Below are 16,025 nucleotides of genomic sequence, written 5' to 3' on the forward strand. Positions count from 1 at the left end.
TTAGATTTGAGATTTTATTTCTTGCTGTGATGGCATCAGAGAATGGTAAAGTCTCAAACAGCCACTTTCAGAGTGATGAGGAAGGGCAGAGAAAGCAGTGAAGGCAGAGGGCCCTCTCTGTGTGTCGGTGTCCGGTGCTGAGGGCATGAGAGGAGTCACGGCTTGAAGCTTCCTCCCCTTCCAGCAAGGGTCCTCCCCGGCTCACTACTTGTCCTCAAGGAAGGTGCACACCTGGAGGAGATCTGAAGAGGGAAAGGACAGGGAAAAGTTCAGATCCTGCTTTTAAACACTCCCATCGCACCAGCACACACCCAGCCACGCCAACAACGTCATCACGTGGAAAATATATTCAGTGTGCCACAAAAAAATGAGCATTAACCACACATCGCACTGAACACACACTGATGGGACGGGGCAGGGGGTGTCTTTTTACCATTTCTCAAAGTGCATATTTTCTAAAGGTGAGCAAAAATCTTTGATTCCTGTTGATGCCAGAGAGCAGACTTCAAGACTGTTCTTAGTTCATCCAAGGAACTCCGAGAAAAGTATACTGGCATCTTCATCAGCTATCCTTATTTTGCTTTGAAAAATTAAATGGACAGCTACAGAGGACTGTCCATGCCTATGAGGCTAAAAACTGCAATTTGTGGACTTCTTTCTGGGGCCGTTACAGTTACCTGATGGATTGCAGGTATTGAGGCTAGCCACTGAAGCATAGTACTCCTCTCCGAGGAATTCCTTGTACGTTATTCCACTGCGGAGTTTGACCAGACACTTGGTCAAGTCTTTAAACAGAAGGTCCTTGGTTTCAGACTCAAACATCTTGAACTTGTCTTTCTCAACTCCTTTCGTTCCAAACAGTTTCTGAAATAAAGGCACGAAGAGGTAAGTGTATGTAAAAAGTAGAAAGCGGGTGGGATTCAGCTAGTACAAGTCTAGCTCTTAGTCTTAGTTCTTCACCATCATCCTGGGGAGCCCCCAGCCAAGCTCCAGAGATTTAGGATTGAATCTTCTGACCATGTGCTGTGTAGGCACAGTTGTGGCACAAATGTCAAAACATTTTTTTTTCCATTTTGACGTGTCACTACATGCAGAACCCATCGGCAGATGCTGCCAGCAGGTCCTACGTCTTAGCCATGAGTTGAAAGCAAAAGGAGCTGAATTCCCAAGTGCCTCTCAGCAGACCCTGACGGTGGAGCAAATATTAACGTTTTCAGTGTAAAATCAGAGCTGGTTTAACCTGGTTACGTTTACACCAGCAGATGTAAGACTGTGTGTGTGCAGGGAGGCTGCTGTCTTCCTGGGGCTGTGCCTGACCCAGCTGGGTTAGAGACCAGACACCCCAGAGGAGTTTCTGAAACACACCTGCAAGAGCATAGCCTGAGAAAGAGGGGATAATCTCATGTCACACAAGTGTAGCGTGACAATAGCCACCACTATGGCCCAGCTGTTACCTAAAGGTGTATTTGCTAATGTGGAAGAGGAAAAAGAGCAGATTGGAAGGGATGGAAGAAGGGGGACGCTAAGGGACAAGGCTGTCACCGCATGTCGGTAACTTAAAATCTTCCGCGTTGCACTGACTCGAGGAAACTCAGAGCATCGCCTCCCCTGTGAGGACAGGCTGAGAGAGTTGGGGGTGTTCAGCTGGAGAAGAGAAGGCTCCAGGGAGACCTTATAGCGGCCTCCCAGTACTTAAAGGGGCTACAGGAAAGGGGGGAGGGACTCTTGATCAGGGAGTGTGGGGATAGGACGAGGAGTAATGGTTTTAAACTGAAAGAGGGCAGATTTAGATTAGATATCAGGAAGAAATTCTTCATGGTGAGGGTGGTGAGACACTGGCACAGGTTGCCCAGAGAAGCTGTGGCTGCCCCCTCCCTGGAAGGGTTCAAGGCCAGGTTGGACAGGGCTTTGGGCAACCTGGGCTAGTGGAAGGTGTCCCTGCCCATGGCAGGGGATTGGGACTGGACGGTCTTTAAGGTCCCTTCCAACGCAAACCATTCTATGATTCTAGGGTCATTACTCTAAAATTGCAAACATCCCACATAAAAACAACCCCAGAACATTTCTTCCACTGTCAGTACTACTAACCTCTTGTTTCTCCAGCAGCTCACGGACTTTTTTTGCTTTCTCAGGTCGTGCGATCACAGCATGGGTAGGAACTTTGGCCAAGTGGCATCTGAGGTAATCCATGACATTTGCCCGTCGCCCATCAGTGCACAGCAACTCAAATTGGTCCATTTTCAGATTTTTGGCCCAGTCTTCTTTATTTTTGCCTTTAAAGATAATTGGTTTGGAGATTCAGAGATCTTGTACAGCAGAAGAACATCAGCCTCACAACATCTAAGCAAGGCATTTGTACCTGCCTGCATGTGCACTGGCACTTGGAGCCTTGGCATGTGCAAAGGAGGCTGTAAGTAAAACTCTGAGAAGTCAGTGGGATGAGTCAGACTCTCAGAGCAGGCTGGGGAATTTAGTTACATCTCCTTCCTTGCATTTTTTCCCAAACGCCTGGAAAACTTCAGCCGCTGCTTTGAGAAATGTGAACTGAACTTTTAATTTTCAGGCAAGCGGGGAGCTAGAGTGCTGCGCAAAGGTGTTGAGGCAGGAGTCTGTGGTTAAGGGACCACCTGAATAATCGTGCAGCTGAAATGAAATGGTAGTTAGCGGGGAAGTGTCTCTGCAGAAATGTCAGGGAAGAGCCCCCCTGGGCAGATAGCACATGCTGATGCTTGAATTCTGCCTCTCCCGTGGGAGGGGTGAGATTGACAGGATGAACAGGTAAAGCTTGCTATTACCTTCTGCACTGGGAACAAAAATAATGCAGAGAGGGGAAGGCAGCCCCGCCAAGACCCGTGCAACACAATAACTACAGAATCACAGAATGACAGAATCGTCTAGGTTGGAAAAGACCTTGAAGATCATCTAGTCCAACCATTAGCCTAACATTGACAGTTCTCAGCTACACCAGATCCCTCAGCGCTGGGTCAACCCGACTCTTCAACCCCTCCAGGGATGGGGACTCCACCACCTCCCTGGGCAGCCCATTCCAACGCCCAACAACCCCTTCTGCAAAGAAATCCTTCCTAAGAGCCAGTCTAAACCTTCCCTGGGGCAACTTGAGGCCATTCCCTCTTGTCTTATCACTCATTACTTGGTTAAAGAGACTCATCCCCCCTCTCTGCACCCTCCTTTCAGGGAGTTGTAGAGGGCCATGAGGTCTCCCCTCAGCCTCCTCTTCTCCAGACTAAACCCCCCCAGTTCCCTCAGCCTCTCCCCATCAGACCTGTGCTCCAGACCCTGCACCAGCTCCGTTGCCCTTCTCTGGACACGCTCGAGTCATTCAATGGCCTTTTTGGAGTGAGGGGCCCAAAACTGAACCCACTCATCAAGGGGCGGCCTCACCAGTGCCGAGTACAGGGGCAAGATCCCTTCCCTGTCCCTGCTGGCCACGCTGGTGCTGATACACGCCAGGATGCCATTGGCCTTCTTGGCCACCTGGGCACACTGCTGGCTCATGTTTAGCCGGCTGGCAATCAATACGTACCATCAACATTTTCCTGGACAATCGAATGCTTAATAAAGGCCACATCCCCCTGCTCGATCAGACACCTGGGAAGTACAAAGAAAGGCAAGTGATGTGGGTGCTTGAATCCTGGCCCTTTCCCACAGATTTGAATCTGACCTATGTCTTATTTTGTAAAATTAATCTCACAGCCAGGTGTAGGACCCCCGCCATGAATATTTTAAGGATATCTGAAACAGAGTCTTTTAACACATTCTTGAAAAAAACTCGCATCCTTCTCACATGGTAAATAGCCAATTTATTTTACTGCTGGAAAGAAGCAGTTTGGCCAGGTTCAGAATTCATTTTGCTTTCTGCAATACCTGCCTGCACATGTCAATACCTTTGTACAAACAGTAACTTACACCAAAAGGACTGCAAAACCTGAAGGAGGGTCTCTTTGCTATTAGGTGTAAATGAAACAAGATTCATTCTCTTTTTAAATTCATGCCCAGTATGAATTACTTAGTCTTGAGCTGATACTGGGTGGGTACAGAGATGGCATTGGGGCTGACGTCTGGTCTCTGCACTTCTTAGAGGACGGCTCATTTTAACTAAGGCAAGCACCATTTTTAACAGGGGGTGTCTAGTGGCAGCATTGCTTGTGGGTCCCCATCTTTTAACCCTCCTTATTTCTGTTAGAAGTGTAGCATTGCTGCTATTTGAGGAGGTCTGGCCAATACACTTGTGTCTCTCCAAGTTTGCCTGGAGGCACCAGAACATTAGTTTTACAGAATGGGAACATTTTACATCGTTTTACAGGAAGCTGCATAAAGAAAAAACATGTAGTATATGTATAACATTACAGACATACACAGACACACTCCTTCAGCAGTGTAATGGAGAAAAACAGAAGATCAGCAAATCAGCATCAACACGAGGCTGTACTCTGTATGTGATCTACCTCCGTGATTAGCCCCAGGGTTCTTGAGAGCAGCCTGAGTGTTTCCATCACCTACCTGAAAGCTCCAGTATATCCATAGTACCTCTCACGGCTGTTGGCGACGCACTTGTCCTTTGAGACCTCCCCTGAGCCCTTGCAAAGTTGGCAGAGGCGGGAGTTAGGAGGAGACCCGGGAGCACAGCCCTTGCTGAAGTATTCATCTGAAGGCAGGAACAGGAAAAAAATCACTTTTCCTGCACTGAAAAGTTAGGTTTTCTTTTAATAATATAGTGAATTTGTATTAGCGGTCACTGGGAACTGGAAGCAGTCTGTGAGAAGGAGCACGATTCAGTGGACAGCAAATGGCATGCATCCACTTTTCACTATGAAACTTGTGTCTTGTTATTATTGATAACAAAGCGGGGCCTACGGCTCAGTTGCAATAGGCACTGTCTTGGCATAAAAAGAAGAATGATTTTGCTGCAAACCCTTCCCAGCTCACACAGAGCCAGCCCAAACCTCCACAGCCTTTATGGGTCAGCAGAGTTGCATTTGGCAGCAATGCCAGAGCTCTGGGGAAAGAAGGGACAGAGCTCTGGGGAAGGAAAGGCAGGCAGGAGGATGGAGAGGCTGAGTCTAAAAATTACTAACACTAGTATCTTCTTGCGGTTAGAGATTTCCTTATAATAATTATATGCTTAATTTGCCTTGGTCGATGATATTTCCAAATTATTTTTGTTGGACCGTAATCCTCACCAATTGAAAGTTGGATGTAGAAGTTGATCTTCTGAACAATCTCTGAAGTCCCACAGCCAATGCAGACTTTTACCCCCTTATCAAAGTTTCTTGAATGAAGACCAGCCTCTGTCCCCTATTCTCAGCCCTTCCCCTCCCTCCTGAGATTCATAAACCCATCTGTTACCCCCACTTCACGCCCTGCACAAGCACCAGGCCCCCTATACCTGGGGCAGCCTGTATTCCCTTTTTGGGAATACCTTTTGGGCTGCTGCAAAGGGAAGGGGTGAGATGTGAAAAGAAAGAAACACCACCCCCCCCTCAAGCAGCTGGCGTGCCGCATCTTACGCTGAAACAGTCACCAACAGCCTAAAACTTTGCTCAGTGAAACCTTAAATAACCTCTTCTCCGTTTCCCACCTCCAGGTGGGAATCTTTGAGGCACAAGAAACTTTGAAGATCAGATGAAGGATGGGAAAACAGCTTTGCAAGCAGATTCCCAGCTCGTAGAAATAGATGCAGAACTCGACTCACCAAAATTGCAGTTCCCTGTTCTATTGTGAATCAAGCCCATGGGGATGTTCCAGCCAGCAGTTCTCCCGACAGCGGTGTGGCACGACTTCTTGCCCTGCAGATTGTTCCATGTGATATCGCTGTTAGATTTCTTCACAACAGCCACAGCAAAGTAGGACGCTTTCAGAAGATAAAATAGAGGAGAATTAAGGGCTGACCCGAGGATCCCACCGTGCTCCCTTAGGAGAGCATTGGCTCCGCTTGGGAAAGGGCGTCTGTGAACAGCATAGGAGAAATACTTTGCACTTATAAATGATTTGCCAAGCAGCGACAACGGAAGAGCCTGCAGATGTGATGCCTCTACTGCCACCGTGCTCCTGGGAAATTATTATCCCTGACATTTCCCCGCCCCCCCAAACTCTGACACTTAGGTATGTGAGAAGGCCAAAGCAAGATATACATGATGATTTCTTATCCCCTTCTGATTTCTTACTCCCTCTTTAGCAAAGGGCAAAACCCTTCCCTCCTCTCCCTCTTCCCATTTCTATAAAGAACAATTTCCTAAGGCTACAACCCAGACCCTCTTTTCCTGTTTGCAGCCCTGGCACCACTATGGTGTGACTGTGCCCCAGATAGCAGCACCTAAGCACAAATCTCTGCCGCTACTGTATGCTCTGCCTTGATATGTGCTTGCAGACCCAGACTTCCCATCCGACTACTAAATTTGTCTCCTGAATTTTTAATATCCACCTTAGACACAGTGGCTCTTTGTGTGGAGACTGGCCATTTTATTCTCCACCCATGACATATTTTTCTACTTATATCCATCAGGACTGTTGTCTGTCCCTCTGTTGGCAGTAATTACCTGGTTCTCCTTCTTCTTTGCTGCACTGATCATTTTCTGAGGGAGAGAAAAAGAAGATGATATTAGATAAAAGATGCAAATCCAAAAGAGGATTGAGCTCACTCATCAACAGAACAAAGCACAGCCTCCATCTGCTGCTCGGAGCTAAAACAACTGGTTTTACCGAGGCTGGTGCTATAGCACAGGGACATCATGATTAAAACGAAGAAGAGAGGAGCTGGAGATTGTTGTATTCCTGACTGTTGATGCCCACTCTCCCAGGGCTGTTCCACCTTCATGGAAAGATGAGACACGCAGCAGTGAGCAGAGTTGCCTCAGAGCACCGTGTGTTTTCTGCAGGACGCAGCACGGAGTCTGATTTTTAGACTTTAAAATAAAACCAGTGCTTCTGCACCAGCCCGTTCCCCACCACCTGGACCCAGAGGGGCAGCCCAGGATGATGCTTACCTTCATAGTTTTCTCCCATCACTGGCACCAAGCCACACACGCCAGCAGTGTAGACAAACCCTCCGTCTAAGCTGATAGCATCTGCTTCACCTTTCTGCAATGAAAATGGCGCAGTGGTGAAACGACGCTGTAGGTCCCCAGACAGCACTTTTCAGAAATCAGATTGTAAAAGAAGCACTTGATGGAAGGGAGAAGAGCTTGGGGCTAAGGGGACATGAGAGGCCATCCCTTAGCATATGGATAGAGGAGGTCTTGCTGATGCAGAGGAACTTTTGAAATTATCGTTCCCGTGTGCTTGTACCCACCTCCAGCAGCAGCTCTCCTCGCAGGTTTAGGCGTGTGTCTCTCCTCGCCTACTTCCCTGCCTAACAGAGTTCCTTATCTCACCTGTTCTTTCAAATTTGTGTTTTGTGCTGTCTTCACAGTACTGACCCAACCCTCTGAGCTGCCACTAACATCCTCTGGATTCCCTACGCTATGGAATCACTCCTCTTCTAAGCAGGCAACTGTTTTGCTCTGCATTTTGCAAAATTTGTATTTTGACTTCCTTTTCCAAATAAAAAGTTACTTCACGCCAGAAAATTGATTTTTACTTAGGAAACCTCATAAAAGAACACTGTCCAATAAAATTTTTTGGAAAATATTGATCAGTGAAAAAGTAGTCAAGTCTTTTCCCCGTGATGAGGTTGGTTTCAGTCCACTGGTATTTCTCGCAAAGCTCCCAATATTTTATCTTAAAATCTACACTCCCTCCACCCCATCTATTCCCGGGCTGAAAGAAGCAACACCCCTCTCCATCTGAGACATTCACCGGGAAAAGAAAAGAACAAAAAGCCATACCATGATCTTAATAATGCACTTCTCGGCAGATTCTGCCACGGTGCACTCCACCTCCCCGTTGCTCGCCACACTCCAGAGGTCACACTTGCTCTTCTCATTCTTGCTTACTGCACACCACCGTGTCTTGTTTTCTCTGCGGTTGGGGTTCAACTGATCTGTAGAACCGGCAGAGGAAAAACAAGAATAAGCCTAGAGCTCTGCTGAACAAAAAAGCTACAAACAGGCTAATTCCTGGGTGTGTGGGGTTCAGCCACGAAACCAGCCTGCTGCTGTCCAGTGCAAGGCATTCTTGTTTAATAAGCCCTGGGGTGGTGTGAATAGAAGGGATGATTCTTAAGCTGAAGGATGCTCAAAAATCAACTTACAGGTCAGAAAGGATATCTGCATAACACAAGCCATTCACACAGATTTGTGTTAGCTAAAACATTGCAACCACTAACCCACCATGCGTTAATAGTACTTGGTATTGCTGCCTATAACATATTCCACGTTTCTCCAGACCTCACAGCCCAGACAACCATGAGACTAAGACGAGACCAAGCTGGAAAAATACAACCTGGTTATGATTCTGTGAATTTGAATCTGTTTTGATGCTACATGAAGTCCATGCACCCCCTGCCATAAATGGCATCGCAGCTGAGCCTACCACAGAGATATCTGAGCAACTACACATTTTAAGTGGGTTTTGAAGGTCATTTGTGGGGTGTTTGACTCTCATAAAGCCAGCTAGGACATCAGTAAATGCTTGATGAGTCTAGATGGACATAAAGGACACTGTTGCCCTCAAGTGGCCAATACTGGACCTGGTGTCCCCAGATGTTCCTTCCTCTTACATCCCAGAAATGGCTTTCCTAAACAGCAGTTTTGACCATGCCCAAACTCTACCACCGGCTGAATAACTGTGAGCAATTTTTGTTGTTGTAGTCATGGTGAAGAGACAAGAGGTGGAGTCTGTGTAAATTTTCCACCTTTGTCGGCGAGGTGATAATGTTATTTTGACTTTGGAATCAACAAATTCCTTTTGTTGATGTAAATGCATTTTGTGAAGATTGTGTGATTTTAATGCTAATACCTTTCACAGGAAATATTTTGCAGATAATACTGTCTGTGTTTGAAAAAATTGTGTTCCTTTTGCCCAGATGTATTTGCTGATCCCATCTCTTCAACGCAGCTCGCGCTGACACATTACTGTTTCAGGTCCTGCCTACCTTTCTGAAGGCTCTGGATGGCACTGTAATACTCAAAACCCAGGTAGAGCTGGGAATCCATCAGTGATGGGATACGCTTCAGCAGTATAGCAGAGTCTTTGAAAAGCAAGTCTTTGAGGCCTGTCTCCTTCTTGCCAGGTGGCCCAAAGAGGTGGAAGCTGCTGGTTGTGCCCACACCAAATTTTTCCTGCCATGAGGAAAAAATAATCAGCAAATGACTATACCAAAGCTCTTGGAAGGCTGGAGAGAGCAAGCAAAGCCAGAGGACAGAAGAAGGGATGCTAGGGGAAGGAAAGGAGAGCTTGACAATACCTGTGCTTTTGAGAGAAAGCTCCAGATGTCATCAACCTTGCTATCATCTCGAGCCATGACGGCATGAGCAGGCACCTTGGCCCAGTGACAGTCTTTGTAGTTGTCCACAGGCTGACGGTTGCCATCCAGACACAGAAGCTCATACTTGTCCTTCTCCTCTGGGGCGTTTTCTGGAGGAAGGGAGGAACCATGAGTTGTACCATCACAAAAATAGACAAAAAAAGCCAGTCTGGGGCAGCTTTGTAATGAATTTATTTCTGCTGAAGCTTGGGGGAGAATTCTTTGCAGAAGACAGATTGCACGCACCCCCTTTGCAATGGTAGTGTGATCACTGTGGTCATACGAAGGCGATGCAGAAAGGAGAATACGTGTGCCTGTGAAAGAGAGATTATCTCTGCCTCTGTCATAACTAACCCTACAGTAAAAGGATCTATGTGGCAGTACTGCCTAGACATCCAGACACGTACAAATGGACACAAATACATTTATGAACACCATACAAATGGATTGAACAGGTCAGGAGCTGCACATGGTCTGTGAAGGCCAGTAGGTAGCCTGTGTCAAGGCTGAAAACAGACCCCAGGACTGAGATCACAGGGTTACAGAACTCAGGTAGGAAGGGACCTACAAAGATCTCTGGTCCAATCCCCTGGTCAAAGCAGGGGCAGACCAGGTTGCTCCAGGTGGATCTTGAAAACCTTCAGGGATGGAGAGTGCACAGCTGTCCTGGGCAACCTGTGCCACTAGTGACTGTCCTCAAGTGGAAAAAATTTCCCCTTGTATCTGGTCCAAACCACTCTTGTTTCAGTTTATGATTATTGTTTCTGATCTTTCCACTGTCCACCTCCATAAAGATCTTGGATCCACCTTCTTGCTAGCCTCCTTGTAGGTACAAGCAGGCTGCTCTTGAGGTCCCTGCAAAGACATCTCTTCTCCAGGTTGATCAAGCCCACCCTGTTGAGTATCTTCTCACAGGACAAATGTCCCTGCACGTGACCATCTTGGTGGCCCTCCATTAAGGTCACTTGCAGATCCTGGGCGTGCCAGGCCATCTTCCATGTCTGAGAAGTGCAGAGTTAGTAAACTCCTACTGTGGGCTGAATTCCCTCCAAAATCCCTCCCAGAGGGATGGGTGAGCATAATTACCTACACAATTACTCACCCTGTGTTTGCTCTGATATCATTACGTCTGGGTTTGTGATATGGCACCATCAATAATGCCACTGAACTTAAATCAAGCAGGTTTTCCTTCTTCAAAGGAGAACCTCAAAGAAGAAAAAGTGGGCCCCGCCATAATCATATTTCTCAATAACAAGGATGAGTCAGTCCACAGTGTGCAAAACATGTTTCTAGAGATGAAATGAGAAGAGGTTTAGGGCAAACCTGGAGAAGAATAAAAGCCTGCACAGTGTGGACTAATTGTAGGATGGAGTGGCAGCGAGAGGTTGGACTTGAAAGGAGAGAACCAGGTGACCTTGCAGGCCTACCTTGAACAGTTGTGTGTTTCACAAAAGCCACGTCTCCTTTTCCGTCTTTCAGACATCTGCAGGTGGGAAGAACAGAAGAGACGTTAAAAAAAACAGGCATTGTGGCTCCCTATCTCCTGTTTCAGCAAATTACTTTGGCACAAATTGCAACTGTAGAGCAGTGGTCTTCTCCAGAAAAAGCTATGCTTGCAGGGAAGAAAATGTAATGGCAGAGAAATAATGCTCAAGAAGCCCGGTTAGATTTAGCACAACATTAATGCTGGGTATTCTTAAGTCTGTGCAAAACCATACCACCCAGGTGGCTCTCATCTCCCGCTAGCTGCCTGCCAATTATTACTAATTGGATCTTTAATTACCAGCACTCCCAGTTGTTCTGTAAATTCAGTCACCTCAGGACCCCTGATTACAATGCAACCCTACCTGGTATAATAAAAACTTGTATGTGTCAGGGCTAGCATATTTCCACAAAGGAAAAATAACTTTCACTCACTGAAAAGCTCCAGAATATCCAGAATAAGGTCCTGTGCGGGAGCATTTGCCTTTGGAGTCTGCCTTGCACTGACGGCACAGTTTTTGTTCAGTGGTGGCACCAGGCACGCAGCTGGCAGAGAAAAAATTGGCCACGGCTATGGATGAGAAATAAGCAACAGTTAGTCTAAAAATCACTTTTACAATGACCTGGAAGGGAGGGGATGGGCAAAGAATGTCAGTGTCTCAACTGGTCTGCGAGCCACCCCTGGAACTCTGCAGGTTTCATCACTTCTGCCGTACTCCCGTCCCTGGATTAACATCAACCCATTTATCTCACATTTCCCACCTTACCTTGCTCGATGGAGGCTGACTCTTTGCCATCCCACTTGATGTCTCCCCGGCGGAGGAGTGTCCCAATCGGGATGTTCCAACCAGCGGACCTGCCCAGGCCCGTGTGGCAGGAGGTCTTGCCCTGCAAGTCATTTATTGTGAAGCCTGTTCCTTTCTTCACGACGGCCACAGCATAGTAGCTGGTTGTGGAGCCTGCAGTGAGGGAAAAATCAGGAAAGCAATGAAAAAGCAGGACTCAGGAACTTTTCAAATCCTGCCAGAGAATAAAGTGTTGCACTTCCAAATAATTAGCAACGTTGCTTGAACACTCATGGTCTTCCCATTTTCTTAGGGATGAGCTACACTGACAATATCGAACCAAAGCTGTTTATTACAACTTGTAATGATAAGTGACCCAAAAATACTACCACATGCAAAATACTTTGGCACTGGACAGACATCAGACATGCCCATGGTTTTGTAAGGATGCTTCAACAAGTCTTTTTGGCAAGTCTTTTCTCAAATGTCGTTGCCCACTGAAGCATACACGTAGGCCTTGTGAGACTGAAATTCCACATTTAGTCTTTAAAATTAAACCTAGTCCATCACCTACTATGTATGAATAAAATGACTGAGTTTTAGGGGTGGTAGAGACCACAGCCTGCCATTTAATATCTGTATTTTCTTAGCTACTGCGTTGAGAATGACTCTGCGGTGTTGCTTTGATCCTGAATATTGTGTACAAAGAGGCTGAACTCAAGGGCAGAGGTCAAAAGAGATTGGGAGCTTTGGACATGGTGGAACTGCATGAGGCGAGACAGACAAAAATGGGGAAATAGCATCTGTTCAACTCCCGGGGGAAAGACAGGCAACACGAAGGATGGTACAGAAAGTGAATAGGGATGGAGCAACAGAGCTAACTTATCAGAAGGGGTTTCTGCAGAGCAATTTTGTATGCTGCTCTTCTTTTTCTGTGCATTGCCTGCACCTCTTGCCTCAGTCATCTCAAATGCGCATTCCTCCGCAACCACTAATGACAATGCTGTTGCCTTTTCAATCTTTTTTTTGGTCTTGATAACTGTGCAGGAAGATACACAGGTTATCTGTGCTATCTAGCCTAGTGTTTTACCCATGTAGTTCAAGGTGACTGAAAGAAGAAGATCTCTGGGACCAGCACAGTTTTTATGCCATGCTTCAGGAGGACCATGATTTCTGCTCATGGTGCTCTCCTTCCATGGCCATTGCATCATCACAGGATCAATGACTTTCATTGTCGCTGATGTCAGAAATGGGGCACTGGCTCTGCCCCTTTCTCTATGGCCATGGGTGATGATTCACTTTTGGTTTAACTGCCCCCCACCCCTTCTCCTCTGGGATCTGGCAGCCAGCAGCAATATCTTGGACACCCAACAGATATAATGTGGGAGCTCTGCATGGGAAGGATGGCCTTTGCACTATCAGTCTGTTACCACCACCTGACTTAAAACTATTGCATCAAAATGTACCTTCACTTTGTTCATGGACCTCAGCAGCAATGGGCTTCAGCTTGTAGGGGGCAAGGCCTGCCTCAAAAACTTGACCACCGTCCAAGCTAATGGCATCTGCTTCATTATTCTAAACAACAAAAAGATTTAGGTCAGTAAACAGAGAGCAGGGAGCATGAGGGAAATGCTTTCCTGGAGTCTCTCCTGGTTCCTTGTGGGTGAGCCCTTCTCTACATGGGGATCACAGGTAACAACCAGTGACTCAAAGGAAACCCCAACCTCCTCCAGGCTGCTGCAACATCCTCAGTGCCCATCACAGATATTTGCTGCCCACTCACCGAAATGGCTTTTATGCAGTCAAGGTACGTTGCTTTCTGCAGGCAACTCAATGCAACACTCTCTTGTTGCATGAGGTCTCTTAGAGTGTTGCATTTGTTCTCTTCTGGGATGGATATTGTGCACCATCTGATGCTTGGCTTGGGGGGAGCAGCAAAACACAGAGCTGCAGAAAGAACCAGAAATAAATCGTCTCAGAGAGGTAGAAAGGCACTACATGGAGAGAAAAAACATCACTCTGAATACATGATCTCTGGTGCCCTGCAGTCCTGGCCTTGGGTGATGGCCGAGTGCAGGATCTCCCTTGCACATCTCCTAAGTCATGCAGGAAGGCAGTTTCTTTCTTGCCTGACGTGTGCACCTTCAGGAACATCTGGGAGGATCATTCCTGTTCCTGGGTAATGGATGTCCCGCACAGCATTGTGATTCAAGCAGCCTGAGATCACAGCAACACCCACTTCTGTGCAAATAACCCCAGAGGGAGAGCAGCTCTGACCTGGCCAGACTACGTTCAGCGCGTTGCCACACGTGACCTCCTTGGTGGCTAGATGATCTGATATATTTAACTGTCTCTTTATATCTCACCTCCTCCACTTCACCCAGTAACAGAGATGCCATACCACTGCCACAATCCTCTCTTCTAAGAGTCCCCCAACCAGTAAATGCAGCTGACTGGCTGCTCTGGGAGACCAGAGCAAAGCAAAGACCTCAGGTGGACACAGACTCATGCCTCCTTCAGCAGCCTAAACACCAGAAATGCTGGAAAGTTGCAGTTAAAGAATGTGCTTTACTTCACCTTAACTTTCACTTCACCTTAACTCTGCCCCTTCCTGGCAGGATTGCACAGACCAAGAGGCACAGCTCACTCCCTCCAAACCCTTGATGGCACATTTCATTCAAACATCTCCAGATTAACCTGTGCCATTTCTATTTTCTCATTCACCTCTGAAATATTCTCTCTTACTTGATTTTTGAGCCCGTGGAGGTGCTGAATTTGGCCACAGGGAGAATCCTTGGCCTTAATTCCTACTGCCATTATCTACGTTTTTCAAGTCCTGACTGCACAAAGCCATGGTCACCTTAATGGAGTGCTGCCAACCATCCTGCCCTGGGCAAAGGCTGGATGGGGACATCCTGAGGGAGTCAGCCTGGCTGCACTGGTGAACACTGGAAAGGCAATGAGACCCCAAGTGCCATGGCTTCTGCCGCAGGGCTTTTGGGCAACCTCTTGGCACCTTCTGTGCACGGGAAGAGGAAGGACATCATTGTGTGCTAGTACTCGGCGAAGGTGCTCGAGGACTTTCCAATGCCAGTGGCACAGGGAGCACTTCCCACCAGAGGACGTTAATCACCACCACACTTTATAGAGGATCAGAATAAACCCACTGACTACTCCAAGAAGCTGACCCCTCTTTCCCTTTCCAGGCAGCCATCCCCAGGTTAGGTGTAGATGGCAGCAATCTCCTTGCCATGGCTTCCTGCCCATTGCCTGCCAAAGCTGTGAGCAGAGAGAGAGGATAGAAATAATCATTTCAACCAGAGCCAGCTCTGCAGTGGCACGATTTAGGCATAAAGTACACAGAATCCCAAGCAAAGAGCAGCCGCAGCAGCCGGACAGAGCAGCGCAGGAGCAGAGGGAGGAGTACGTGAAGTCTTTTGTTATTTAAGCTCTATTTTATCGTCCCTGTCTTCAGGTTTAACCCAACACACATGCAGGCAGGTCTTGGTCTAGTTTCTCCCCCCCTGGCTGAATCCCTGCTCCTCTCCCGGCACAGCAGTTGGTCGGAGGGTGATTTTTCCCTTCGCCCCACAGCAGCAGGAGCACGGTGCCTCTCCTGAGCAGTGCCCTCCCCGGCAGTGGGTGCTGAGCATCCCTCCTCCTTGCCAGGTGGGTGCTCAGCAGCTTGCTGTGGGGAGCTGCAGACCTCCCTCCAGCCTCCGTGGGCTGCCTCAAAGAAAAAGCTGCTGTCATTAATACTCAAAATACCACCCTTGTTGACAGAGAGCCACAGCTGCCAAAGCAAGCATCGCTTCATGTCCTGGCTTTTACTTAACAGCTGCCTGGGTCTGGCACGTGCTGCAGCTCTAAAACAGCCTTGTCTAGGGGGAAAACCTGCAGTCCTGGGAGGTTTTGGCTCTTCCTTTCCCCAAGAAATGCTTTCAGCAAACACTTACCCACTATCCCGAAGGACAGCACAGTAGAGAGTACGAGTTTCATACTTGAGTGGGGAGTCAGGTGCTGAGGAGGGGGTGTAGCAGCCTTGGTCACAGACTGTCCCCTCCAAGTCTGTGATGGCTCTGGAGCTGCTTTCTCCCCCTTTTATAGAGGAACAGCCCTGGCTGTGTTTGCAGAAGCAATGACCTAACCCTGTTTGTCCTTCCTTGTTTCTCAATAGCTCTTAAATCGCCCCCCTCCCTGGATCAGCCCATTTTTAGGAAGCCTTTCACTTTGGCACTGAACTCCTCCGCAGGCAGGAGTCAGAGCAGGGCAAGTTCCTTTTCATTTTACAAGGGGCTTCAGATGGAAAATTCCCAAGTTGTGACATTTGAATT

At 47.5% G+C, this 16,025-nt stretch overlaps 1 protein-coding gene across 1 annotated transcript; it reads right to left on the reverse strand.

Annotated features, from left to right (window-relative positions):
- TF (transferrin) lies at positions 1–15,787 on the reverse strand. Its single transcript, XM_074878007.1, has 17 exons — positions 15,648–15,787; positions 13,475–13,638; positions 13,158–13,266; positions 11,674–11,865; positions 11,342–11,477; positions 10,852–10,907; positions 9,365–9,534; positions 9,053–9,239; positions 7,845–7,999; positions 7,005–7,098; positions 6,558–6,593; positions 5,714–5,872; positions 4,522–4,666; positions 3,545–3,609; positions 2,089–2,273; positions 678–864; positions 1–242 (listed from the first exon to the last, which is right to left on the reverse strand). The coding sequence occupies exons 1-17, from the start codon at positions 15,688–15,690 to the stop codon at positions 205–207; spliced, it is 2,121 nt and encodes a 706-aa protein (XP_074734108.1). The 5' UTR covers positions 15,691–15,787; the 3' UTR covers positions 1–204.
- Positions 15,788–16,025: the final 238 nt, after the last annotated feature.

The sequence above is a fragment of the Strix uralensis genome, chromosome 9, assembly GCF_047716275.1.
Source record: "Strix uralensis isolate ZFMK-TIS-50842 chromosome 9, bStrUra1, whole genome shotgun sequence".
NCBI classification, from domain to species: Eukaryota; Metazoa; Chordata; class Aves; order Strigiformes; family Strigidae; genus Strix; species Strix uralensis.